Source organism: Salvelinus sp. IW2-2015, linkage group LG26, assembly GCF_002910315.2.
Source record: "Salvelinus sp. IW2-2015 linkage group LG26, ASM291031v2, whole genome shotgun sequence".
In the NCBI taxonomy this organism is placed as follows: Eukaryota; Metazoa; Chordata; class Actinopteri; order Salmoniformes; family Salmonidae; genus Salvelinus; species Salvelinus sp. IW2-2015.
In genome coordinates, this window is record NC_036866.1 from 27,994,688 (window position 1) to 28,022,583 (window position 27,896).

At 45.7% G+C, this 27,896-nt stretch overlaps 1 protein-coding gene across 2 annotated transcripts; it reads right to left on the reverse strand.

Annotated features, from left to right (window-relative positions):
- Positions 1-4,848: 4,848 nt before the first annotated feature.
- On the reverse strand, positions 4,849-18,413 carry LOC111952584 (zinc finger homeobox protein 3-like). 2 transcript variants are annotated; one of them, XM_070435232.1, is made up of 7 exons: positions 16,985-18,413; positions 16,287-16,840; positions 15,877-16,105; positions 12,593-12,840; positions 9,340-11,710; positions 8,255-9,309; positions 4,849-8,156 (listed from the first exon to the last, which is right to left on the reverse strand). In XM_070435232.1, the coding sequence occupies exons 1-7, from the start codon at positions 18,222-18,224 to the stop codon at positions 7,911-7,913; spliced, it is 5,943 nt and encodes a 1,980-aa protein (XP_070291333.1). In that variant the 5' UTR covers positions 18,225-18,413; the 3' UTR covers positions 4,849-7,910. The 2 variants fall into 2 exon arrangements, with proteins under 2 accessions (XP_070291333.1, XP_023827178.1); XM_023971410.2 differs by having other exon boundaries at positions 8,255-11,710.
- Positions 18,414-27,896: the final 9,483 nt, after the last annotated feature.

Consider the following 27,896-nt stretch of genomic DNA (forward strand, 5'->3'; position numbering starts at 1 on the left):
GGGTAAAATAATAAATAAAGAGGAGATTAAGAGAGAAGGAAGAGTCCTTGAGACCCCTGGAGGGGAGCCGAATCAGGACGACTAGATCTAGGAGGATGAGGAGAGGAAGGAGAAAAATAAGGGTGAGGATGGAGGGATGAAAAGGAGGACAATGAAGAGCATGGGCGGTTTGAGAGGTACATCAATGGCAGCTGGCTTTCAGAAGACAGGCATCATACCAACAATGAAGTGTCCACTCCCTCCATCCTCCTCTCTTCCTCTGCTCCCATCTCTCTCTTCTCCCTTAGCCAGCAAGTGGACACCATGCCAGCCAGCTGCCGTGGCACGCTCACAAACAACAGAGCTAGCAGCAGAGAAACGCCTCGTTAGGAGATTGTTTAGAGAGGATTCATCGCTAATCAATGTTTATTTTTGTTGGACTGTTTGGACAAGGGTAACGGTTGCCAGCAACTCCACTTTCCAGCGATGGCATCTTTCAGAGGAGAGAGACAAACAGATAGTTGGCAGTATACCAGGGGAGAGTTGGCACTGCACCAAACACAATATAACATAACGGGTGCGAAACAAGCTGATGAAATACTAAAGAAAGAGTTTACACATGCTTATGAGACCGATGGGGTTCAAACATGGGAATCGAAAAGTATTAGCCCGCTAAGTCAATGCAACTCTKCAGACGGGATCGAAATGACAAGAGGAGCTGGATACAGTTTGCAATGGAGGGAGAGGTGGGGAAGGAAGAGTGGTTGTAAATCTGGTTTTACCATAAGTATTTTATTTTTATTTTTCCTTTATTTAACTAGGCAAGTCAGTTAAGAACAAACTCTTATTTACAATGACGGTCTACTGGGGAACAGTGGGTTCACTGCCTTGTTCAGGGGCAGAACTACAGATTTCAGCTCAGGGTTTCGATCCAGCAACCTTTCGGTTACTGGTCCAACGCTCTAACCACTAGGTTCCCTGCCGCCCCAAAATGTTATACGATGAGGATGGGATATTGTATGATTACATCAATACTATTGAACATGTTCATGCAAATYYCATTTGCATATCATTAAACGGTGAGAGCTCCTTTGATTCGTCCAGCCGGAATGGGATTGAATGAAGAAAAATGAAAAAGTCATTTCGTTATTAAACAGCAATGTTTTATAGTCCGCCAACCAATCAATTTAATTTGGCCATAATTGAAATGTCAGAGCCAATCAATCAGTCTTCCAGGGATATTACCAACATCTCAATCTGGAAGAACACTTGAAACTGAAAAGGAACCTGACTGTCAYGTCCTGACCATAGTTCTTATGTGTTTTGCTTGTTTTAGGGTTGGTCAGGACGTGAGCTGGGTGGGCATTCTATGTTGTGTGTCTAGTTTGTCTGTTTCTGTGTTCGGCCTAATATGGTTCTCAATCAGAGGCAGCTGTCAATCGTTGTCCCTGATTGAGAATCATATATAGGTGGCTTGTTTTGTGTTGGGGATTTGTGGTGGTTGTTTCCTGTCTTTGTGTTGTCTATGCACCAGCTAGGACTGTATCGGTAAACCACATTTGTTATTTTGTTCTGTAAGTGTTCACGTTTATTTGTCGTAATTAAAATCATGTTGAACACGAGCTACGCTGCGTCTTGGTCCGATCCCTGCTACACCTCCTCTTCTCATGAAGAGAGGGAAGGCTGCCGTTACAGAACCACCCACCAAACTCGGACCAAGCAGCGTAGCAACGGCAGCAGCGACAGCAGCAGCGTTACCAGGAGGAATGGACATGGGAGGAAATTCTGGACGGTAAAGGACCCTGGGCAGAGCCAGAGGAGTGTCGCCGCCCCAAAGCGGAGCTGGAGGCAGCAAAAGCGGAGAGGCGACATTATGAGGCGCTAGCAAGGCAGGAGCGGCTGGAAGCCAGAGAGGCTCACCCAAAAATGTCTTGGGGGTGGCTAAAGGGGAGTGTGGCGAAGTCAGGTAGGAGACCTGCGCCAACTTCCCGGGCTTACTGTGGAGAGCAGAGTACGGGCAGACACCGTGTTGTGCGGAAGAGCGCACGGAGTCTCCTGTACGTGTGCTTAGCCCGGTGCGGTACATTCCAGCTCCACGTATCGGCCGGGCTAGAGTGAGCATCGAGCCAGGTGCCATGAAGCCGGCTCAACACATCTGGTCTCCAGTGCGTCTCCTCGGGCCGGTGTACATGGCACCAGCCTTACGTATGGTGTCCCCGGTTCGCCAGTACAGCCCAGTGCGGGGCTATTCCACCTCGCCGCACTGGCCTGGCTACGGGGAGCATTAAACCAGGTAAGGTTGGGCAGGCTCGGTGCTTAAGAGCTCCTGTACGCCTTCACGGTCCGGTATATCCGGCGCCACCTTCCCGCCCCAGCCCAGTACCACCAGTGCCTACACCACGCACCAGGCTTCCTGTGTGTCTCCAGAACTCTGTTCCTCCTCCACGCACTCTTCCTATGGTGCGTGTCTCCAGCCCAGTACCTCCAGTGCCGGTACTCTGCCCAGCGCCAGCGCCGTCTGAGCCATCCGTCTACCCAGCGCCGTCTGAGCCATCCGTCTGCCCAGCGCCGTCTGAGCATCCGTCTGCCCAGCGCCGTCTGAGCCATCCGTCTGCCCAGCGCCGTCTGAGCCGCCCGTCTGTCCCGAGCCGTTAGAGCCGCCGCCAGTCAGCAGCTGCCAGAGCCGCCCGCCAGTCAGTAGCTGCCAGAGCCGCCCGCCAGTCAGGAGCTGCCAGAGCCACCCGCCAGTCAGGAGCTGCCAGAGCCGCCCGCCAGTCAGGAGCTGCCAGAGCCGCCCGCCAGTCAGGAGCCGCCGCCAGTCAGGAGCCGCCTGCCAGTCAGGGCCGCCCGCCAGTCATGAGCCTCCCTCCAGTCATGAGCCGCCCTCCAGTCATGAGCCGCCACTCAGTCATGAGCCGCCACTCAGTCATGAGCCGCCACTCAGTCATGAGCCGCCACTCAGTCATGAGCCGCCACTCAGTCATGAGCCGCCCTTCAGTCATGAGCCGCCCTTCAGTCCGGAGCCGCCCTTCAGTCCGGAGTTGCCTCTCTGTCCTGAGCTGCCTCTCTGTCCTGAGCTACCTCTCTGTCCTGAGCTACCTCTCTGTCCTGAGCTACCTCTCTGTCCTGAGCTACCTCTCGTCCTGAGCTGTCTCCTCAATTTAGTGGGGACCTTGGTGAGGATTCCTAGGCCAAGATCGGGGCGAGGGTCGCCACTCAAAGACGCTAAGGAGGGGACAAAGACAATGGTGGAGTGGTGGCCTCGTCCTGCGCCGGAGCCGCCACCGCGGACCAGCCCTCCCCTTGAGTTTTAGGGGTGTGTTCGGAGTCCGCACCTCAGGAGGGGGGTACTGTCACGTCCTGACCATAGTTCTTATGTGTTTTGCTTGTTTTAGGGTTGGTCAGGACGTGAGCTGGGTGGGCATTCTATGTTGTGTGTCTAGTTTGTCTGTTTCTGTGTTCGGCCTAATATGGTCCTCAATCAGAGGCAGCTGTCAATCGTTGTCCCTGATTGAGAATCATATATAGGTGGCTTGTTTTGTGTTGGGGATTTGTGGGTGGTTGTTTCCTGTCTTTGTGTTGTCTATGCACCAGCTAGGACTGTATCGGTAAGCCACATTTGTTATTTTGTTTTGTAAGTGTTCACGTTTATTTGTCGTAATTAAAATCATGTTGAACACGAGCTATGCTGCGTCTTGGTCCGATCCCTGCTACACCTCCTCTTCTCATGAAGAGAGGGAAGGCTGACGTTACACTGACTGTGTWTGGAGCTTAACATTACATTCCCCCATGACACATCCAGTATGTTTTACATTATAATTTCCTTTCCAGTTTTCCTTTTCTGAACTCTGTGATACTGTGGAAAGAAGTGAACCACACATAAACAGTCAGATGGATCATATATCACATTTCACTGTGCCACAATGACCTTAGCATTGTGTGTGTGTACTATTAATACTGTACACCATTAGGGCTATTGCAGTGTAGTATTCCATCAATCAGCTCACCATCAGGACAGTGACTGTACTGGGATCCCTAGAGATGAAAAAAAACCTGATACCTTGATAATGTGAAACACACATACATACATACACATACACACACACACACACAAAAAAGAATCTGCTAGTGCGGGTGTTGAGGCTGGAGTGGGGGTGTTATCAGTGGAAACAGAGTCCTGTGTCTTTAACTGATGGCTGAGCCAAGAGACTCATGAATAAACATGAACTGGCTTTTCTCCTCTGCTCACACAGAACCAATTTAAATCTAAATGAGCCTACATACACAACTATACCAATGACATTATAACCCTTCTGGTCTCTCTCCCTCTCTACTCTCTCTCCCTGACCCCTCCCCCAGGATCGCTGATACTCCAGTGCATGACATTACATCCTACTATCCCCCCTCCTTAAACCTCCTCCCTGTACCCTTCTCCCTGTACCCCCACAGCATCAAATATGCATACACAAGTAGGTAATAAACATTATATCCCCTACACACACAGATACACCCTCCCCCTACTTCAACCCCCCTCCACCATAACCATCCCAGCGTTAGCAGCAGTTTAATTCATGTTAGGTCATTAATATTCATCATATAATTTTTTCACAAAGTAAAGTCATCTGGCTGGATGTCACTGATGTACTTACACAGTTTGTTTTACTATCCTTGTGGGGACCAAACAAAATTGATTCCCTTTCAAAGCCCTATTTTTCCTAACCCCTAATTCTAACCCTTAAACCCAATTTCTAACCCCTAATTCTAATCCTAAAATAGCTTTTTACCTTGTGGGGACCGGCAAATAAAACACAAGCACGCACACACGCACGCACGCACGCACACACACAAACGAGACATGAGGCAAATATGTACACCAAACCAGACTTTATTTACCTCAGTGGCTATAGAGTGRGGAGGGGGAGAAAACATCTGTAGGAGAACTGGGGAGAACGAACAAACAACCACTGGAGCAAGAGACTGAGACAGGTGCACAACACAGGTATATTTTGTTTATCACTATGGCAACAGCCTCCGGGAACAATACAAAACACAATATTTACATCTTACAGTTAAATGATCAAATGAGGAAAAGGAACAAAACAACAATATGTACATAACTGCCATGTAGTACAGTATTTGGAATTTCAGTACAGAAAAAGATCATTGGTATTGTGGTTAGTTTTAGAGCTAAAACTGAGTTAGTTAGCATCCTTTGGAAGATTAGCCTGGTTTCTGTGTCCAGTTTCGCTGCATGGCTACATTGTTACAATCTGTGTGGCTACATGACTATGTGGCTACTCCGCTACATGGCTGCATGGATAGTGTCTATGTCACTACATGGCTACATTGTTGCCTGGCCTAAAGCAGAGACAAACATGGCTAGCTACATGGCTAAACAAGCCAGTGACACAAGAGCAGAAACAGACTGGTACACATACCTGTGGAAGGTTTAGGGCTAGATACAATCTAACCTGCAAAGCATAGCTATGCAGGATCTTCAGTATAGAAGTATCTTATCTTCTTTGTAGCTTTGTTTAGAAACCACTGTCACATAGTAATTCATTAATGAGTAAATACTGGAGCCCCAAGTATCTCTTTGATAACATCAGAATTAAAGGTCAGGTTATAAACTGCATCATATAACAGTTACTACAATATTACAAAATACGTTAGCAGCAAACTGGACGTCCTCAACGACTGAGTTGAAACAATCTATCTGGTTGGTTACATTGAGGAAAGAATTTCAACCAATCTACTGCAATGGCTCTGAAGTAGTTCCCTACTGAGTACACTAGGAGCTGGGGTTTGGTTCCCTACTGAGTAGAGTACTTTTACTAAGTACACTAGGGAATGGGGTTTGGTTCCCTACTGAGTACTCTTCTACTAAATACACTAGGGGCTGGGGTTTGATTCCCTACTGAGTACTCATATACCTAGTGCACTATGGCCTGGGGAGTTTGGCTTTGAGAAGTGCTACTCCATCCTAGTACAGTAGTAGGTTGCATGGAGATTTCAGTATACAGTCACCAGTGGCCTGGTGAAGAGGCAGATACAGCAGTTCTTATACAGTCTCTCTTCTTTCCATCATTCAATTATACATTATCAAGCTAACTTTTCAAGTTGTTTTTGTGGGCTTTATGCACCAATGGTTACAGTGTTATTATGTCTTTGGGTTGTGTTTTAAAGCATTATATATTAGCATAGTTATTACTGTTATTATCATCATCATAATTACTACAGTAATATTAATACAGAGAGAGTAAGAAGACGTCATACACAGAAAGAGAGATGGTTAGAGTGCGTGGTAACATCTTACCTAAACTCCACATCATAACGCATACATTATGTTCTCATAAACCACAAAATAACACTTGTCTTATCAAAGCATAACAACAACTGTCAATCCATAATATTCATATTCATTAACATTTACTAAACAATGTTGTGTAATGTTTGGTTGGAGTTGTTGTGACATATATTGGTTGGACATTATCAAAATAGCTTCTTATATGACGTCTCTCTTAAAGGACAAAGTGGACTTAGCTCAGTGCTATTTGGCCTATTATCCACATAAGGAACATTTACATGTGCATTAGAGTCATCATTGGCTTGAGAAGGTTGAGGTCTGCTTCGGCACCACATAGGCCAGTCAGTCTTTTGGTGCACACCTGGTACTACACCGCTCTCAGATCTACCCTTCACTGTATGGTCTGTACTGCAGTTCAGGAAATGAAAACCACCATGTTGACAACACAATCCAAGGACATGTAAGGTTTTGGTTACAAGCTTTGGAATCCAAGCCAGTCTTTGCAGAAGCTCTTTGTGAAGAATATTCTTTATTTTTGTTTCTTTCAGTTCTTTTACTTTGAAAGAACGTTCTATACACCAAACGTCTTAGACTATCTTGATAGAATCTGTTCGTACTTGCAACAGAACTACAATACTAGTAAAGTCTTTAAACAGAAGTGGGAAGATTGATATGATGATATGGTCTCGACAGGGACATCTGTTGGCATGGAGGGGTTAACTCCTGAGGTATCGGTTGGAAGAAAGGACAGGAGAGGAGAGAGGGAGGAACAGAGGAGTGGTGTCTTAAAGCTCTAGGAGGTCTGCCCTGTGATGTTTTTGGGCTGAGGAAGGGGTGAGGTACACTGGTAGAATGATCTTTGGCTTCTTGGGCATGTGGTTGGTTCATCGCTGTGTGTGTGGTTGGTTCATCGCTGTGTGTGTGGTTGGTTCATCGCTGTGTGTGTGGTTGGTTCAYCGCTGTGTGTGTGGTTGGTTCATTGTTGTGACTGACGTGCACTTGTTTCATGGCTGTGTGTTCTCTCCCCTGTCCTCTGCAGTCTTTCTCTCTATCCTGTGGTTGGGTCGACTCTAAGGCTCCTGGCCCTCTTCTCTTTGGCCCGGTTATTCTGAAACCATACCTGCACTACCCTGCATGCCAGACCCTCACACCGCAGGGGGCTGAGTTGCTCCCTGTAGCAGACGGAGTTGGGCAACCTGCTAGTGGGTCATCTGGGCACACTGCCTCTGCTGCTGTCTCGGTACATGCCTATCCACACTCAGACAGACTTGGACTGGTGTTCTGGTCACAGTCTTGAACGTTGAAGCTCGCCATTCCATAATTGTATCCCAGAGACAACAGATTGCTACGGTTACCCTCATGAGCCTGGTCAGACGAAGGGAATATTTTTACTGACAGATGCTCTTCCTTTTCTTTCTCCTCCTCTTCAATTTGGGGTTTGTTCAGATCAAAGGACAAATCGGTTTTCCCAGAAATGTATGTTCTCTCAGTGGGGACGCCCCCTGGGCTTGGGGAGGGATGAAATGGGTTTGGGGAGGGATGGAGGGAGGGAGAGAGAGGAGGATGGTGGGAGAGAGGGAAAAGGCTTGATGGAGAGAGAGGGACCCTCCCTGTCTCTGTAGGATCAATGGTTGTGAGAGAAGCTGGAGTCATCTGCAGGACCCATCTGATGAAATGAGCCATAGGCAGCTCTGTCAGTCTGTGAACAGTGGTGGGCCCTGACATGGGCGTCCAGGGCGTTCTGAGCGTTGAAGAGAGCCCTGCAGAACGGACAGCGCCTGTGGTTGTCACCGAGACACAGACCTCCTCCTCTCCCCAGGCTCTGGAGCTGGCCCTTCCTCTGACGAGCCCTGGTGTTCTGGAACCATACCTGAGGAAGGACAAACACAGCAGTGTTACATGTTATTACACAAAACATGCTCACCATTACATAATTATAGAAATGTTACTATGAGAATGATAGAGTACCTGCACTACACGTTTCTTCAGGCCTGTGTCCCTGGTGATGCCCTCCAGTACAGAGCGGGTTGGGTTGGAGTTCAGACTGTAGCGCTGGTACAGAACCTCTAGCTGCTCCGAACTGATGGTGGTCCTCTGGCGCCTATCCCTCCTCTGCTCATCACCCTCTCTCTCTCCCTCTTCCTCTCTCTCACCGTCCATCACATCCCTCATAGGCGTTACCGCTGTCCCTTCCTCCAGCCTACGCTTCAGAAAGGGCAGGGCTGGGCTAGGAGCACAGTGTGTGTTAGTGTATGAGGTTAGAGATGGGCTAGGAGCACAGTGTGTGTTAGTGTATGAGGTTAGAGATGGGCTAGGAGCACTGTGTGTGTTAGTGTATGGGGGTAGAGATGGGCTAGGAGCACAGTGTGTGTTAGTGTATGGGGGTAGAGATGGGCTAGGAGCACAGTGTGTGTTAGTGTATGGGGGTAGAGATGGGCTAGGAGCACAGTGTGTGTTAGTGTATGGGGGTAGAGATGGGCTAGGAGCACAGTGTGTGTTAGTGTATGGGGGTAGAGATGGGCTAGGAGCACAGTGTGTGTTAGTGTATGAGGGTAGAGATGGTTTGTGGGTGGAGTGAGCGTTGGTGAATAGGGATAGGGGTGGTTGGTGGCCCGATGATAACAGGGACTGGTACTGAAGCATAGACTGGAGTGCTATGGGCTGCATTAGACCAAGGGGGAGGAGAGAGAGGTCTATGGGGAAGGGAAGAGTGGGGAGGCTTGGTAAAGGAAGAGGGGGCAGGGGGAGTTGGGATAAGGGGAAATGCATGGAGAGATTGGACTGGGGTATGATAGTTGGAGAGGGGGCAGAGGTGGTTGTCGATGTCATAGTGTCCTGCTGCTGCTCTGGAAGTGGTTGTGTTTGGGAAGAGGGTGGAGGAGGAGAGGGTGTTGGTGAGGCTTGGGCTGGGCAGAAGGAATTAACTGGGGCTTGGTCTGTGGACAGGGTTACAGGTACAGATGCTGGTGTGGTGGGTACAGCTTGGTCTGGACCTATGGCTGAGGCTTGGGAGAGGGATTGGGCTTGGATAAGAGACTGGTCCCTCCCCAAACCCATTTCATCCCTTGAATAAGAGACTGGTGCTGGGGGTAAGGGTGCAAGTACAGGTGCTGTGGCTGGGGTTAGACGTGCAACAACAGTATTATCATTGTCTGCCACAGGGAAGGGTGTGAGGGGGTAGAGGCAGTCATACTGTCTGGAGAACGTCTCCAACACTACCGGAGTGATCATTTGCTGGTGAACAAACTCCTGATGGCTCTTCAGGATCAGAGAGTCAGAGAACTGCTTCCCACATTCTCCACACTGCTTCTCCTCCTCCGGGCATCCACCCGTCTCTCTGTTCTGTTGTCTCTGTCTGCTCTGATTGGATTGCAGGGCCAGCTCCCAGCCATATCTCTCCAGCAGAACTCTGAGAGCCTTCTCTGCTCCATCCCTCTTCTTGCTCTCCTGCATCTCTCCATCTCCCTCAGGAGAGGAGGATGGGTTTGACTCTTTCTCCGTCTGGTGAAGGGGGGAGTCACTGTCAGCTGTCTCAGCCTGAGTCTCACATTTCGGGGGCTGGGCTGGAAACTGGATGCTAGTTGTCACCAGCTTTGGAGAGGGATGTTTAAGCCCATTTGTCTGAGAGGAGAGGGCAGAGATGGTCTGGAGGGAGAGGGCTGAGGTGATCTGACTAAAGTTCATGTTAGGGTTGAGCTGCAGACCTCCAGAGAGGTAGAAGGACTGGATCATCTGCTGCTGTAGAGAAAACAGGCTGTCTGGGGAGAACTGGAGGGGAGAGAGGAGGTTCCTCTGTTGGAGACTCTCTGCTGCTGAAGGGAGGAACTGCTTTAAGAGGTTCTGCTGCAGTAAGGGGAGGTGCGGGAGCAGTGTTGGACTAAAGAGCTGGGGCTGGAGGAGGGCTGTGTGTTCCTCTATATGGGCCTGGGCTAACTTATGTTGCTGTTGTGGCATCTGGGCCTGGGCTACCTGCTGTTGGAGTAACGTTAGGTCCTGCTGTCCTCCAGATGCTGTCAGGTCCTCTACTCTCCGCCTCTTAGCCTGGTGGCCCTCAGCCTTCCCAGAGACACCCACACTCAGCTGGGCTTCACTGAGGGAGGAACAGGGACTTGGGGAGGAAGGGGCTGATCTGGTGGCTGTTGGGGTGGTTCCCCTGGTAGATACCTCTCCTCCCCCTGGTGAACGGCTGGAGGAAGTGGTCTGAACCAAGGCTGGAACTAGGGTTTGGCGGGTGTGGGGGTTCAGTGATAGCTGGGTCCGAGCTCCACGGGCTCGTGTCTGGTGCAGTACAGAACGGAGGTGGATGTCCAGGGTGGAGCTCTGGCTGTAGGCCACCCTACACATTCTGCAGCGGTAGGGCCTGGGGTCAGGGGCCAGGCTGCAGCGGTAGGGGCTTGGTTCCAGGCCCTGGGGGGTGTCAGCATGACTGGGGCTGGAGTCATGCAGGGCCCGTCTGGCTTTGGCTCGGTGGAGGTGAGACACAGAGTTATAGTGGACCAGCAGGATGGTTCTCTGAGTGAAGGACTCACAGCAGAAGGAACACTTGTAGGGCCGAGCCGGGTCCAGGAACCGCTCCAGAGTCGGGTTCGAGCCCTTGATGAGGGGGCTGGGTTCTGACCCTGTCTCCTCCTCCTGCTGCCCTGAACCCTTGTCACTATTACTAACCCCTGGACTGGGCCTCTCCTCCTCATCTGGGTCATCCTTTTCATCCTCCTCTCCTTCATCTCCCTTTCCCTGCTCTCCCTCCTCATCATCTTCCTCCTTATCCGTCTCTTCTTCACTCATACTCTCCCCCTCCTCTTCCTCCCCCTCCAGGCTGATTGGTTGTTGGATGTGTGCTCCACTCTGGTCAGGGTGTGTACCCTGTAGGTGTAGGTCCTGTAGGTGTGTGTTGAGCAGGTGTCTCTGCAGGGCCTCTTGGCTGCGGCAGCGTCTGGGGCAGAGGTGGCACTCTGTTGCCGCCCTCATGGCGTGGTACTGCCAGTGCATCTGCAGCTTCTTCTGCCTTCGGACCGCTAGACTGCACCTGCCGCAGCGAAACCTGTAACCATGACAATCAGAGGGGGGAGGGGCATCACTGGGAGGAGACGGGGGTAAAGTGGATGAAGGGAGGTTGCTGGGGGAGAGAGAGGAAAGAGTGGGTGGGGAAGGGGGAGAGCTGGGGGACTCAAGGAGGTGAGAGGTGTTGTCCTCTGCTGGGTGCTGGTCCTTACAGGGAGGAGTCAGAAGAGCAGGGACATCTTTGGCTGTGATTACTTTTTCTTTTTTTGTATGGTAGTCATTTGTTTGAGGCTCGTTTGTGAGGGATTCCTTCGTGTAAGAGCTGTTTGTGTTGCAATCGTTTGTTTGAGATTCCTTTATATTTGAGTGGGACTCCATCTGCAGTGTCTCTTTCTGCAGAATCTCAGGCAGCTCCACTGCCACCTGGAAAAGAAATCAACAACAAAGGTTTAAAACGTCAGTCTGAATCTATCCAGATGACTGATTGCCTTTATAGTCAGTCAAAACAGTGTCTATCCTGTTTGATAGTGCAGATGGAATAATAATAGTGATGCTCCTTTATTGTCTACATCACCTCATTCTCCCGTTACACACTAATAATAGATGGAGGAAAACCGAATCAAGAGTGTTTTTAAATCAACCACAAACACACACACACACACACACTGAAAGAAGACACACACACTTGCATGGCAGAGACAGAAGAGACGCATACACATAATACGTATATGCCCCAGTGAGAGAGTGAAGGTCAGGCTTAATCTAGACAGAGACATTGGAAAGCGCGGAACATAATGGCCATCATAATCCAAGTCTGAATTAATGAACATATGCTATTATCAGAGAGAAAGGGGGGAGGGGAAATGGGGGGTGGGGTGCAGAGAGAAAATGGGGGGCTGGTGAGGGGGAGGGGAGACAGAGACAGAACAAGGGGTGGAGAGATGGGAATAGAGAAAGAACAAGGGGGCGCAGAAAGAAAGATGGAGAGGTAGAGAGTGGAAAGAGAGGGATAGAGAAAGTGAGAGAAGATGGAGAGATAAGAAAAGGGAGTAAAGAAAACGGGAGTAGGGAGAGGGTGAGAGAGGTGAGAGGTGAAAGAGGGATGAAGGGGGAAATAGGAAGAGGAAGTCAAAGAGGGAGACAAAGAGCACTGATCATGCTGGGCAAAGTAATGGAGGTTGGTGATGTGGAGAAAAATGAGCACTCTTTGTTTGCTGGAGACACTATAAGCGAGCTCCTTCAGCTCGACTGCCCTTCTGCTAATAAAAAGGTAGCTAGAACACACACAGAAACACACACACTTACCATACTCATGAGCTTGTCCACACAGTCCTGGACCACACTGTGTATGAGTATGAGGTGGCGTCTCAGGTGTGTGTATACCAGTGTGTCCTGGCACAGTGGGCACTTGGCAGTAGCCTGTTGGTGAGTAGTGCGCTGGTCTGTTCTGGGGCGTTTGGGAGAGAGGGGGCTCTGTGTCTCCTCCAGCCCAGAGAACGATCGCTTGGCTGGAGAAAGGGAATCTCTCCTCTCCCCCTCCGCAATGCTTCCACCTAGAAAGGTAACACATACAGTACCAGTCAAAAGTTTGGACACACCTACTCATTCAAGGGTTTTCTTTATTTTTACTATTTTCTACATTGTAGAATAATAGTGAAGACATCAAAACTATGAAATAACACATATGGAATCATGTAGTAACCAAAACATATATATATTTTTTTTTCATAATATATTTTMGWTTCTTCAAAGTAGCCACCCTTTGCCTTAATGACAGCTTTGCACACTCTTGGCATTCTCTCAACCAGCATCACGAAGAGTGCTTTTCCAACTGTCCTGAACAACTTCCCACATATGCTGAGCACTTGTTGGCTGCTTTTCCTTCATTCTGTGGTCCAACTTATTCCAAACCATCTCAATTGGGTTGAGGTCGGGTGATTGTGGAGGACAGGTCATCTGATGAGSCACTTCATCTCTCTCCTTGGTCAAATAGCCCTTACACAGCCTGGAAGTGTGTTTTGGGTCATTGTCTTATTGAAAAACAAATGATAGTCCCACTAAGCGCAAACCAGATGGATTGGCGTATTGCTGCAGAATTCTGGGGTAGCCATGCTGGTTAAGTGTGCCTTGAATTCTAAATAAATCACAGATAGTGTCACCAGCAAAGCACCCCCATACCATCACACCTCCTCCTCCATGCTTCCCGGTGGGAACCACACATGCGAAGATCATCCGTTCACCTACTCTGCATCTCACAAAGACACGGCGGTTGGAACCCAAAATCTCAAATTTGGATTCATCAGACCAAAGGACAGATTTCCACCTGTCTAATGTCTATTAGGTGCTTCTACACCTGCATTGCTTGCTGTTTGGGGTTTTAGGCTGGGTTTCTGTACAGCACTTTGAGATATCAGCTGATGTAAGAAGGGCTATATAAATACATTTGATTTGATTTTGATTTGCTTGTGTTTCTTGGATCAAAGAAAGTCTTCTTATTATTGGTGTCCTTTAGTAGTGGTTTCTTTGCAGAAATTCGACCATGAACGCCTGATTCACGCAGTCTCCTCTGAACAGTTGATGTTGAGATGTGTCTGTTACTTGAACTGCAATCTGAGGTGCAGTTAACTCTAATGAACTTATCCTCTGCAGCAGAGGTAACTCTGGGTCTTCCTTTCCTGTGGCGGTCCTCATGAGAGCCAGTTTCATCATAGGGCTTGATGGTTTTTGTGACTTTACTTGAAGAAAAGTTCAAAGCTCTTCAGATTTTCCGGATTGACTGACCTGACCACCTATTGATGGACTGTTGTTTCTCTTTGCTTATTTGAGCTCTTCTTGCCATAATATGGACTTGGTATTTTACCAAATAGGGCTATCTTCTGTATACCACCCCTACCGTGTCACAACACAACTGATTGGCTCAAAAGGAATTAAGAAGGAAATAAATTCTACAAATTAACTTTTAACAAGGCACACCTGTTAATTGAAATGCATTCCAGGTGACATCCTCATGAACCTGGTTGAGAGAATGCCAATAGTGTGCAAAGCTGTCATCAAGGCAAAGGGTGGTTACTTTGAATAATCTCAAATCTCAAATATATTTAGATTTATTTAATACTTATTTGGTTACTAGATGATTCCATATGTGTTATTTCATCGTTTTGAGGTCTTCACTATTATTCTACAATGTAGAAAATAGTAAAAATAAAGTGTGTCCAAACTGGTACTGTATGTTAATACACAGCAACACACACAGCAACACACACACATACTGTATACTAATTGATCCAGTATACATTTTCTATTAGGAAATCCTCTGGGGTTTAGACCAGTTCATTCAGACCGGATACCTGGTATTGACTGTTTAATACAGAGTCGCAGACTGAGTTAGACCAGATTTAAATCCTGACAGTTAGACCAGATTTAATCCTGACAGTTAGACCAGATTTAATCCTGACAGTTAGACCAGATTTAATCCTGACAGTTAGTCCAGATTTAACCCTGACAGTTAGTCCAGATATAATCCTGACAGTTAGACTAGAGGAAAGGAGTCATTAGAGTCATCAGAAAGGTACTCCCCCTTTATCTCTCTGTGTATCTCTCTCCGTCTTCCGCACCTGCTCTCTCCATCTCTCTGTCTATCTCTCTCTCTACTGCACCTGCTCTCTCTACCTCTGAATGCTTGGCTATAAAAAGAAACTGACATTTACTCCTGAGGTGCTGACCTGTTGCACACTCTATAACCACTGTGATTATTATTTGTCCCTGCTGATCATCTATGAACGTTTGAACATCTTGAAGAACGATCTGGCCTTAATGGCCATGTACTCTTATAATCTCCACAGGGAACAGCCAAAAGAGGAGTGGCCACCCCTCAGAGCCTGGTTCCTCTCTAGGTTTCTTCCTAGGTTCCTGTCTCTCTAGGGAGTTTTTCCTAGCCACAGTGCGTCGACATCTGCATTGCTTGCTCTCTGGGGTTTTAGGCTTTAGGGTTTAGGGCTTTAGGGTTTAGGGCTTTAGGGTTTCTGTATAAGCACTTTGTGACATCTGCTGATGTAAAAAGGGCTTTATAAATGTATTTGATTGATACACTGAGGGAAGATTTCCCGGGTCCTGATTAAGCCTAGTGCTGCTAAACTAAAAATCATGCCGGAGAATCTCTATTGACAGTGCTTTTTAGTCCAGGATTAGGCTCTGAGTCTGGGTAACTGACCCTGAAATCTCTATTCTAGAACATTAAAGTTCAATAGCAGTGTCTCAGTGGCGATGTCTCAAGTTAGCGTTGTCGGGGGCAATATGGGATGTAACAAGCTTGTTTCGACAAATCAATTAACCCAATAGATCCCTGACCATAATCAATAATTCCTTCTCTCTCTTCACCCTGCTCCATCTCTCCAAGTTTCTTCTCTCCGTTGACATTATAGGCCTGCAGATAATTTTCTCCATTCTATTCGTCAACTTGTTCTGGACTGGTGTACAAATATGGTTGCCAATGCCTTAACTAATGATAAACTTTTAAATTCATCAGGGGAACTGAACAAGTGCACACTTCAGATAGGAGGGATTTGGAAATGACCAGCTAAGTCTCTTACCTGTCTCAGGACTGGGACACTTCCTAATGGTGAAAGTAGCCGCTAGCCCCTCCCCTTCCTCCAGGCTCCTCCCTCTCACTAACTGCAAGTAGTGAAGCTCCCTCTTCTGATGACCAGGGGAGTGGGTATGTCTCAATAGGTGGAGTTTAGAACAGGAGGAGTAGTTACACAGGACACAATGGAACAACCAGGACCCTCCATCTACTGCACTGTCATACTGCTGTAAGAACTAGAGAGAGAGGAACATAGGGTGATAGGTTGGAGTTAGACTGTGATAGAGAGAAAGATGCACTAAATAAATCTGGTCCCTGTGCTTTATTTGCTGTCTATATGCCAGATATTTAGAAATAATCTTATAGTCCAAGTACAGCAGTGACACAGGCCTCCAAATCGTGTGTGTGTGTACTGACCCTGGAGAYTCTGAGGCTGGCCTGGTGTTGGGGGTTGATGCTGTGTATTTTCAGTTTCTCCAAGCTGGTGGTCTGGAAGTCACACAAGTTACACTTCAGCTGGACTGGGTTGCCTGTAGCAACCAACTTCACAAATTCCTCCCTGTCCCCGGCCTCCCAGAGGTGGGAAGCCAGCTGGTACTGGGCCCTGTGTCTGTCTGTCTGGCAGTGCAGGGTGAAGTTAGCCCTGAGGGGGGTGCTGTAGCCACACAGCCTGCAGTAGCAGCCTCCAGCCACCAGAGAGCGCCACTCAGACTGGGGCAGGGAGCAGGGGGCGCTCAGGTGAGACCTAAGAGACTCCAGACTGTCAGAGGAGAAACTGGAACACACCAGGCACTGGAACACACCACAGGAAAGAGGAGAAGAGGGGGAGAGAGACAGTGGAGGAGGGGGAGAGGAGGATGGAGAAGGGGATGGTGAGGAGGGAGGAGGAGAGGGGGAGGGGGTCAGGGTTGAATCCGGGGCGACTGGCTCCTCTGCTGATAGTTGATGCATATCCAAAGACTGTTCGCCACCTAGAACACACAGCACACAAACAGGCCATGAGAAAACATACTGTAAATATAAGCATGGATATAATCAAGTATCAACCTAACTTGATGTGCCAGTGAACAGAGCCCAACAGAACAGTTATTGAGTATGTGTGTGTGGTCTCTCACCTATGCTGTGTAGCAGTGTGAGTTGAGGAGGCAGACTCCTGCAGTGGGCCAGGTAGTAGCTTCTCTGCAACACGTTGGGTGTTTGTTTCAGGCGCAGCACGTTATGCATGTGTTTCTCGCTGGTGGTGTGTATGCGCAGATTCCGGGCAATGCTGGTCTCATAATCACACACCTCACACCGCCACCTCTTACCGTGGGAAGGGGGCTGGCTGGGGTAGGGTGTTGTGTGTGCAGGGGGCTGTGTGACTGTGGGGTGTGTGCGTCCGTAGCCCTGTTCACCTGCCGTGTCTCTGACAGCGTAGCCACCATTGTGTGCGGAGTGTGTGTGAGTGCCGTGCGCAGGGTGTGTGTGTCCTGCTACCTGTACGTTGCTGAGGTGTTTGTCTGACTGCATGTGTATGCTGAGGTTTCCTTTAGAGGAGGTTGTGTAATCACACACACCACAGCGGTAGGGTTTGTACTCACAAACATAACTCTCTCCCCGGGACAGACGAGGGTGGGCCTTCCCCGTGCTACAGTACACACACACACCCCTTGACACTCCACACACACACTTCTCCCCCGAGCCCCCACACACACACAAGCCCCCAGACGCAGGGTGTTTTTCTCTGAGGTGGGCATGCAGTGTCTGCTGGGACTTGTAGTGCCAGTTACATTTGGGGCATTTGAGCATCTTGCAGGAGTTCCAGGAGTGCATCAAGGCCATGTGACTGTTCAGTGAGCCAGGTGAGGACGGAGAGGGGTGGAGGTATTTAGAAACGGTCTTTAATTTCTCATCTCTCTCTCTATCCTTATCTCCTTCTATCTCTCCATCTACCTCTCTTTTTCCATCTGTCTCTTTTGGGTTGTTGTTTGGTTTTGGAACTTTGGCGGTGTCTCCATTGGCAATAAGGGAAGTGTGAGTGGTGTCTGTCCTCCTATCATCCGTAACAGGTGTGCTGGTGTACTCAAGCAGGGCTGACTTCTGGGGTTTAATAAAGCTCAGAGGAAAATTCGGACTACTGCCCTGCACTCCTCTTGTATCTCTCATCTCTGTGATGAGGGTGTTATTGTTCAGTGTGCCACTGGCCATAACAGTGCAGGAGGCAGAGCTGTGCTGGCTCCGTCGAGGTAATAGACTACATTTGGAGTTGGTTTGGCTTTGGTTTGAGATAGCCTCTTCCCTCTGTTTCTCCTCCTCTGTCTTTGCTACTAAATGCTGGTGCAAGGTTCTCTCTCTCCACCGTTTCCTCTCTGTCATCCACCAGTAATATTCTTTCTTTCTCCTTCTTCTCCTTTAGCTTCTCTTCCTCTAGTCTGCCTCCATGTGAGTGTCCAACCCTCTCCCCTCCTGGGGTCTCCTCTCTGCCTGCGGTCCCCTCTGCACCGCCCTGCTCTGTCTCTGTCTGGATCAGGGTGGGGGGCTCTTTGGCAGGGGCCCGGGCTAAGGTTCAAGAGGACAACCCCTCACAGGGAATCACTTCCAGGGTCAGGAGAGGATGGGATAACAGCTTGTGGCTCTTTTCAGGTTCTCTCTCCTGTCCTCCCTCTCTTCCTCCATCCCTTCCTCTCCCTCCCTCACCACTGTTCATAAGGGTGCTTACAAAAGCCACGCATTGCTACCCCACCTGAGAGGCAGATAGATTTTTTTTTGTATTCACAAAAATACTGTGAATAAATTAAGAAATGCATATACACTACCAAGAACTTTGTTACTGCAACACAATAACCAACAGACTTGTAGGCATTGGCAAGACTCTACTAACTTATAGCTGCTCCCCTGGCCCTAAAGGTTTTCATTTACACACAGATAGATCAATAACCTGGGGCTATGTCCAAAAAATGTCCCCCCCAAAAAACTAAAAACAGTGGAACTACTGTATCTCTGACAGTAGCCTGCAACTGCTGCTGGTAACCAACATACACCGGCTGACACAGACATACATTATTTAACTGTAATGGTGACTATGGCGATGTTTATATTATTGTAGCCTACTTCTGTCTTCGTTTAACCTACTCAAGAGAGAACAAGTACAAACAGCCTGCACCAGTTTACAAAGGCACAACGCTCTTCTTTCCAGTCAACAACCACAGCCAAACAAAGGTGACACTCAGAACTCGCACTGACGAAACAAACACATTTGCGTTAAGATAAACAATCCGCCGGTCTGTAGAATAATTATGTCTAGGTTAGCCTATAATAAAGTAATACGAATTTCGATATAACAGGCACCAGTAGCCTTCAACAACGAACCCATGCAGCTATCATTACCTGGGTTACATGGGCTGTCAGGGATTTCGCCGACAGTTAGAAAAATACGCAGACTCACATCTGTGCGGCGGTGTCGTCTGTGGACTCCTTGGAGCTGTAGTAATCCAGTCACATAGAGGGTCTACTGAACAGCCACATATTACCTTTGGACCAGAGAGAGCAGCATAACAGTATGTGTTCCTAAAATCTTCTTCTTAAAGCTATATCTACTGTAAACATTGGGACGGAAGGGGAAGGTCTGATCATATAGGAGAGAAAAACACTTAGCTATGTATTATTCCTGCTAGTTGGTTTCCTGCAAATGGCTAAAACACCCCACTGCGCATGTGCGTAATTGCGCAGACATCATCAATGGGATGCCGCGGAGGAGAGCGAGGGGGAAGAGTGGGAGTAGTAGACGACGGAGGAGAGGATGAAGGATGGAGGGAGAAAATAGTGAAGTAATGGAATTATCATTGTAATGCTGATATTGGATGTTATAGAAAATAAGAAAGGGATGGAATAATTTATAAATTTTGACACAAAAATGCTTGAAATGTAGATTTATAGGCCAAATATAGTTGAGTTGTGGTTATACAGTATATCTAACCCATACACCTTGTATCATCTGTACCATCAGATCCATGCTTGAAATAGAACACTAGGGTTTGTGAGTAATCAATGGATATATGTAATGGATTACAAACAACGGTAACTGTAATCCGTTACATTACCTGCAAAAAATATTGTAATCAGATTACAGATACCTTTGAAAAAATAGAGGATTACTTAAATTCAGAAAGGATGACACTTCTCTGTTGTTTCAATGACATTCAAATCAGCATTGAAAAAAGGCGCAGATTTAAGTTTGTTCCACCAGAGCGAGTCTGACCACAAGTCAGAGACCACTATGATGACACACCAAATGTGTTTGATGGATCGCGGGAAAAGAGCAGGAATAGGCTTTTGTAGGCTACAGTCCAAGCTATGTCTTCCAATGGTGCAACTGCTGTCGGCATCCAAAGATTATCCAATTTGAATAAACGCTTAGAGGTACAGCAAGGAAGACAGCAGTGGGGTAGTCTACAGCGATACGGATAACACTTATTATTGATATCTACATAGCGCATTGATGTGAATCACACTGCTGCTCTCTCATTTACCTATTTACGCCTTACGGATTGTGGTTGTTGTGGATGGTTGTTCACAAATCTAAATGTGTGTTTGAACCCAATAATGGTTGAATTCAAGAATTTAATCTGCCTATCAATCATTGTTTTTGAAACCAGTGGACAGCCAGTGAAAAATGCGCTCTTGCAACAGCTGCATAGTGCGGATCCCAGCCTATGGAATAAAAAAAATCKAATTCATGCTGATAAAAAAAAAWTTGCACACTTTTGATAGACTTAAAGGAGCAATCTGTAGTTGCTACATCCATTTTTTGACTTATAAATTATATATATATACTATATATCCATTGATTCTTGAAGAATAGAACTTATAAATGCCTCATGAGCTTAGTTCAACTGTCACACTCCATGAGAACCCACAATATAAGCTTGTTTTTCTCCAATGTTTGTAAACATTGTAAATATACACAAACACTGTATAGTCTCATAACATGGTTAAAACAATAATTGTTATATCATGGATGGTCAGTCCATAGCTCTGTCTATAAATCTGAGAGCKGTTACATTTCTCCAGGCCCATCTCTCAGCTTTTTACCACAACAGAGGCGGGGTGGTCGTTTCGTTATTGTTTCATCTGTGGATTTGCACTTTAAACAGCTGCATATTATCAAGATATAAAAGTGTCACCAACAAAAAGGTAAACAATAGGCCTATAGCAAATGCAGCATTCTGCATTCATTTTTCACATGTAAATAGCACTTTTCAGTAGTGCTCAAAGCATGCCATTCCATGAGCGCAGCATTTATTTTTCAACTCGAATCAATGAGCCCAATCAGTACTCCATGACAACAAATCATAAACAACAGAGTAGGGTTGGCTAATAAGTCCTTAGTTTTATGGTCCTGCTCAGGTAAAACAATTTGGCTAATCTATACTTCCATATTTCCAAGTTCTATTCTTGAAGATCAAGGGGTATAACATTTATTGGAATTACTGGATTTCTGATAGACATTGTTTTTTAATGTAAAGATATAATGTCATCGTATTATTATATGTAATAGAAAGTGATGGGTTAGAAGAGGCCTACATAACCAACCCATAAAGTAAAATGTAACACCCATATAGGGCCGGCTATGTAAACTTTAACATTGATTTAWCCTGCAATAGATGTCGTTCAATTGGTAACATACATTTTTGTCTTCTTCTAATGCCTYTTAAGRGGAAAGTCATCTAAAAGTAAYGGAATGTAATCAGATTACGTTACTGAGTTTGGGTAATCCAAAAGTTATATTACTGATTACAATTTTGGACAGGTAACTTGTAACTGTAACAGATTACATTTAGAAAGTAACCTGCCCAACGCTGTAAGAACACGTATTATTTGACAAGTATTTATTCTGTCCATCCACAGAAACCTTGACTAGGMCTACTGGTCAGTTAACTGAAAAATCCCTTCAGATACATTGTTCATTAGTGTTAACAATCAGGTACTGTATATCTGCCACGGCTCTCGCTTTGCCTCGGAGAAATAGGCCTACACTAGCCATATTTATGACTGAAAACATAAACAAAGAATTTAGCTTGTAAAACGTATTCTCTTTTTAGTCATAAATGGTTAAGGCCTACATGTCCTTATCATCCTTCCTGCTTTTTCCCTAGCAGAAGCTTATTCTCATAACATAATCTGAATTATTATGATAGGATTATTATTTTCAATAATAATAATGCAGACCAATATAATAGAGGATCATATCATATTACATCATACAACAATTATATAATATATCATAATTTCAAATTATTATTATTTTCATAAATCACATGCAGTAATTATATATCTGATAGGCTACGCAATTACAATATATGACTCATTAACATTTGAATTTCTGCTGATTTGTAATGGTTACATGTGGGAGAAATGTGAATAATAATTAACATGCAGGTTGGTACATTTTCAGCAAGTGCATCTCTTCCTAAATTCCTCTATCTCTCTGTGCTCTCTTATCCAATCAGTTGGWATGCATTAAACATTGATGGTTATTGTGAAATAATGCACTACAATATTAAATTCATCAATATAAACTGTTGTAGTCTACACCTTTCTGAGACAGAATTTAAAGGCATGTTGTACTGAGATTAAAATATTGAAATTGTCCTCTGCACACCAGCTGTTGTTGCTTGTTAGGTCCTGAGAAAGGTAATATTATAAGACAATATTATGGATAAGACCCTTACCATTTCCAAAATGAACCTGATATTGATGCATAATAAAAGGCTTTTTATAGGCCTATTTTCACWTGGTTTCCATGTATTTGATGCCATTCAATTTGCTCGGCTCCAGCCATTATTATGAGCCGTCCTCCCCTCAGCAGCCTCCACTGATGTAAGCCTATACATTTCTATTGTTTCTGTTGTTGTTCTTGACAAGTTTATGCTGAATAAATAAATAAATAAAATAAATTATTTTGCATAATAAAAAACGCATCAAAATAAACTCAAAAGAGCATCCCAGATATGCAGGAACGTTTTATGAGTTCCCCATTTTAAATAGGTTAAATAGGCCAAGTAATAGGTTACTTATTTTCTTTCTCTCCATTGAAAAATGTGTTGCTAAGAATTATTGTATTTTTAAAAAACTTTTAAATGTAAATGACCATTTATTTCTGTATGCCTACATTATGATCAACATTTTAATGACCAGGGCCAGCTCCAAGTATAAGCAACATAAGGTTGCCTGTCAGACCCAAACCAAACCAAACCACACACACACACACACACACACACACTGTCACGTTCTGACCTTAGTTCTTTTGTATTTTCTTTGTTTTAGTTGGTCAGGGCGTGAGTTGGGTGGGTTATCTATGTTTTGTGTTTCTATGTTGGGTTTTTCGTTTGGCCTGATATGGTTCTCAATCAGAGGCAGGTGTTAGTCATTGTCTCTGATTGGGAACCATATTTAGGTAGCCTGTTTTCTGTTGTGTTTTGTGGGTGGTTGTCTTCCGTGTCAGTGTTTGTTCACGTTACGGGACTGTTTCGGTTTTCTTATCTATGCACTTTGTTATTTTTGTATTGTTGTCGTGTTCAGTATTATTAAATAATATGGACACTTGTCACGCTGCGTATTGGTCCGACATTTCTTACTCCTCGTCAGATGAGGAGGACGAATTCCGTTACACACACAGCCTTCGGAAAGTATTCAGACCCATTGACTTTTTCCACATTTTGTTACATTACAGCCTTTTTCTAAAATGTATTAAATAAAKAAAAAATGTCATCAATGTACACACAATACCCCATAATGACAAAGCAAAAAGAGGTTTTTGGAATTTTTTGCTAATTTATTACAAATAAATAACTGAAATATCACATTTACATAAGTATTCAGACCCTTTACTCAGTACTTTGTTGAAGCACCTTTGGCAGCGATTACAGCATCGAGTCTTCCTGGGTATGATGCTACAAGCTGGGCACACCTGTATTTGGGGAGTTTCTCCTTCCCTTCTCTGCAGATCCTCCCAAGCTCTGTCAGGTTGGATGGGGAGTGTTGCTGCACAGCTATTTTCAGGTCTCTCCAGAGATGTTCGACGCTCCCCATCCAACCTGACAGAGCTTGAGGATCTGCAGAGAAGAATGGAAGAAACTCCCCAAATACAGGTGTGCACAGCTTGTAACATCATACCCAAGAAGACTCAAGGCTGTAATCGATGTTGGCAGGGATGCTGGGTTCAGGGGGCTATGACTCTGGCTCCTTGTAGACAACCATCTGGTTATTTCTGCACTCCACAGCCATGTGGATAAGCCTTTTGTACACTTTCTTCACCACCCACTGCAGATTTACTTATTTTCTGCAGAGCTGATGATGTTTGCTGATCGGATATTTCCCTCTTTGAAGTGAAGGGGGAAATCGATAGAATGGCATCCCCTTTCAAAGTTTGACGACATGGCAACCCCATCAGTTGAGACTTCAGTTCCATTTCGAAATCATCTGGCTGAAAGTGCTGGCTACAAACACAAACATTTTGATATTTCTTACACCTCCACGGGGTGTTCCTCCACGTCCTGAAATCGCTATGAATTCTGGATATTGTGGTTTTCTTACAACCAGGTAATGTAGCTGCCCCGTTTCTACCAGTGAGATGTAGAACCGCTTGTATTTGCATGTAGTGACGAAATTCTAAATTTTTATGACACATATTATATGTTAATAACATATTAATGGACATATATAGTGAAATAGAGCAGTGGTGAAATATCCCTTTAACATGGCATATGTCATGGCAAAATGTGTGGAATTGCAGGAAATTTGCTTTAAAACTGAAAATATATATATATTTTTTATTCACCTTTATTTAACCAGGTAGGCTAGTTGAGAACAAGTTCTCATTTACAACTGCGACCTTGCCAAGATAAAGCAAAGCAGTTCGACAGGTACAACAACGCAGAGTTACACATGGAATAAACAAACATACAGTCAATAATACAGTAGAAAAAGTATATATACAGTGTGTGCAAATGAGGTAAAATAAGGGAGGTAAGGCAATAAATAGGCCATGGTGGCGAAGTAATTACAAAATACCAATTAAACACTGGAGTGATAGATGTGCAGAAGATAAATGTGAAAATAGAGATACTGGTGTGCAAAGGAGCAAGATGAATAAATAAATACAGTATGGGGATGAGGTAGTTGGATGGGCTATTTACAGATAGGCTATGTACAGGTGCAGTGATCTGTGAGCTGCTCTGACAGCTTGTGCTTAAAGCTAGTGAGGGAGATATGAGTCTCCAGCTTCAGTGATTTTTGCAGTTCGTTCCAGTCATTGKCAGCAGAGAACTGGAAGGAAAGGCGGCCAAAGGAGGAATTGGCTTTGGGGGTGACCAGTGAGATATACCTGCTGGAGCACGTGCTACGGGTGGGTGCTGCTATAGTGACCAGTGAGCTGAGATAAGGCGGGGCTTTACCTAGCAAAGACTTGTAGATGACCTGGAGCCAGTGGGTTTGGCGACAAGTATGAAGCGAGGGCCAACCAACGAGAGCATACAGGTCGCAGTGGTAGGTAGTATATGGGGCTTTGGTGACAAAACGGATGGCACTGTGATAGACTGCATCCAATTTGTTGAGTAGAGTGTTGGAGGCTATTTTGTAAAGGACATCGCCCGAAGTCGAGGATCGGTAGGATGGTCAGTTTTACGAGGGTATGTTTGGCAGCATGAGTGAAGGATGCTTTGTTGCAAAATAGGAAGCCGATTCTATAATTTTTGATTGGAGATGCTTAATGTGAGTCTGGAAGGAGAGTTTACAGTCTAGCCAGACCCCTAGGTATTTGTAGTTGTCCACATATTATAAGTTAGAACCGTCCAGATTAGTGATGTTGGACGGGCGGGCAGGTGCAGGCAGTGATCGGTTGAAGAACATGCATTTAGTTTTACTTGCATKTAAGAGCAGTTGGAGACCACGGAAGGAGAGTTGTATGGCATTGAAGCTCGTCTGGAGGTTAGTTAACAGTGTCCAAAGAAGGGCCAGAAGTATACAGAATGATGTCGTCTGCGTAGAGGTGGATCAGAKAATCACCAGCAGCAAGAGCGACATCATTGATGTATACAGAGAARAGAGTCGGCCCGAGAATTGAACCCTGTGGCACCCCCATAGAGACTGCCAGAGGTCCGGACAACAGGCCCTCCGATTTGACACACTGAACTCTGTCAGAGAAGTACTTGGTGAACCAGGCGAGGCAGTCATTTGAGAAACCAAGGCTGTTGAGTCTGCCGATAAGAATTAGGTGATTGACAGAATCGAAAGCCTTGGCCAGGTCGATGAATACGGCTGCACAGTAATGTCTTTCATCGATGGCGGTTATGATATCATTTAGGACCTTGAGTGTGGCTGAGGTGCACCCATGACCAGCTCTGAAACCAGATTGCATAGCGGAGAAGGTACGGTGGGATTCAAAATGGTCGGTAATCTGTTTGTTAACTTGGCTTTCGAAGACCTTCGAAAGGCAGGGTAGGATAGATATAGGTCTGTAGCAGTTTGAGTCTAGAGTGTCTCCCCCTTTGAAGAGGGGGATGATCGCGGCAGCTTTCCAATCTTTGGGAATCTCAGACGATACGAAGGAGAAACAGGCTAGTAAATAGGGGTTGCAACAATTTCGGCAGATAATTTTAGAAAGAGAGGGTTCCATGGCAAAATGAGTAGATTTGCATGAAATGTGTTATAAAATTACTACATTCTCTCTCCGTCCAATGGCAAAATGTGTAAAATTGCACAGATCACTGGAAAGGCATTCTGGTCTTGTTAAAGTCTACTGTAAATGTAAAATTGTTCATAGAGGATAAATATTTTTTAAACAATGTACAATTGTGTTTATATATGATCTTGTGACAGGCGCAGCACGTGTAGAGATCTCTCGGGGGAATATGTGCGTGTCAGAGGCATGCATAGGCTGTATATTCAGAGACAATTCCTAGTAAACAGCAACTAAACACACACATGTGATTGCGAAGAGAGAGAGGAGAGAGAGAGAGAGAGAGAGAGAGAGAGAGAGAGAGAGAGAGAGAGAGGAGAGAGAGAGAGAGAGAGAGAGAAGAGAGAGTGAGAGGGAGAGGGAGAGGGAGAGAGGGGAAAAGAAAGAGATTCATCTGTGTGGGAATCTTGGTGGGAATCTTGGTGGGAATGCAGACTGGATCAATAAAACAACCATCATGCAACCAACCCAAATGTAATTAGACACACACACACATGATGCCAGTCGCCCCTCCCACTGCCCCCAGGCGTGTGCCAGGAGGTGTTGCTATCACTGTAATACAGTTTGATCCACCACAGATTTACCCTGTTCCTGCTAATGTGGCAATTAACCACTGATAACGAGACCCCTAACACCCCTAAACCCTTCCCAGAAACCCCAACCTCAAACCCCCACCCTCCCAGACCCTATTTGACATTTATATGTCTTTGGTTACAGTATGGTATCCGATGGTATCCCACCTAAATGAACGATTGCTATGGTAACATCCTTTCTAGTTGACATGGCAACCCCACTGAAGTCCAGCATTGTGGAGATGGTGCACAGAGACAGAGAGAGTTGGAAAAAGAGAGAGAGAGAAGGAGAGAAATAGATCAATATAAAAATAGAACCATAGAGATAAGTAAAAGGTATATTGAAAAAGACAAACGTAGGGTAAGTAAAAAGGTATATTGGCAGTAGGATTTGGCAGACGAGGAGGAGCAGGTGACAAACCTCACCATTCATTAAACAACAGTGCTCTCTGGTGGAGAGAAACACTGTTACAGTGGGCGTTAAGTAGGCGTAAAGTATCTACATTTATCAGCAAAAATATTTTCTTTCTCATCAAATGTACAACTGTTGGATCACAGTGGAGGCTTTGTTTGTTTGTACGCCACACTGAGTCACTTGTTAATCCATCTTTAATACATTTTTTCCCAGGTTTTAAAACAGGCTGTTTCACAAGGTTTCATATGCAGACAGCTGGTGTAAATTTCTTCCTGTTTTTTTATTAAATCACTTCGGACAACTTTGGTGATGCACATTGCCCT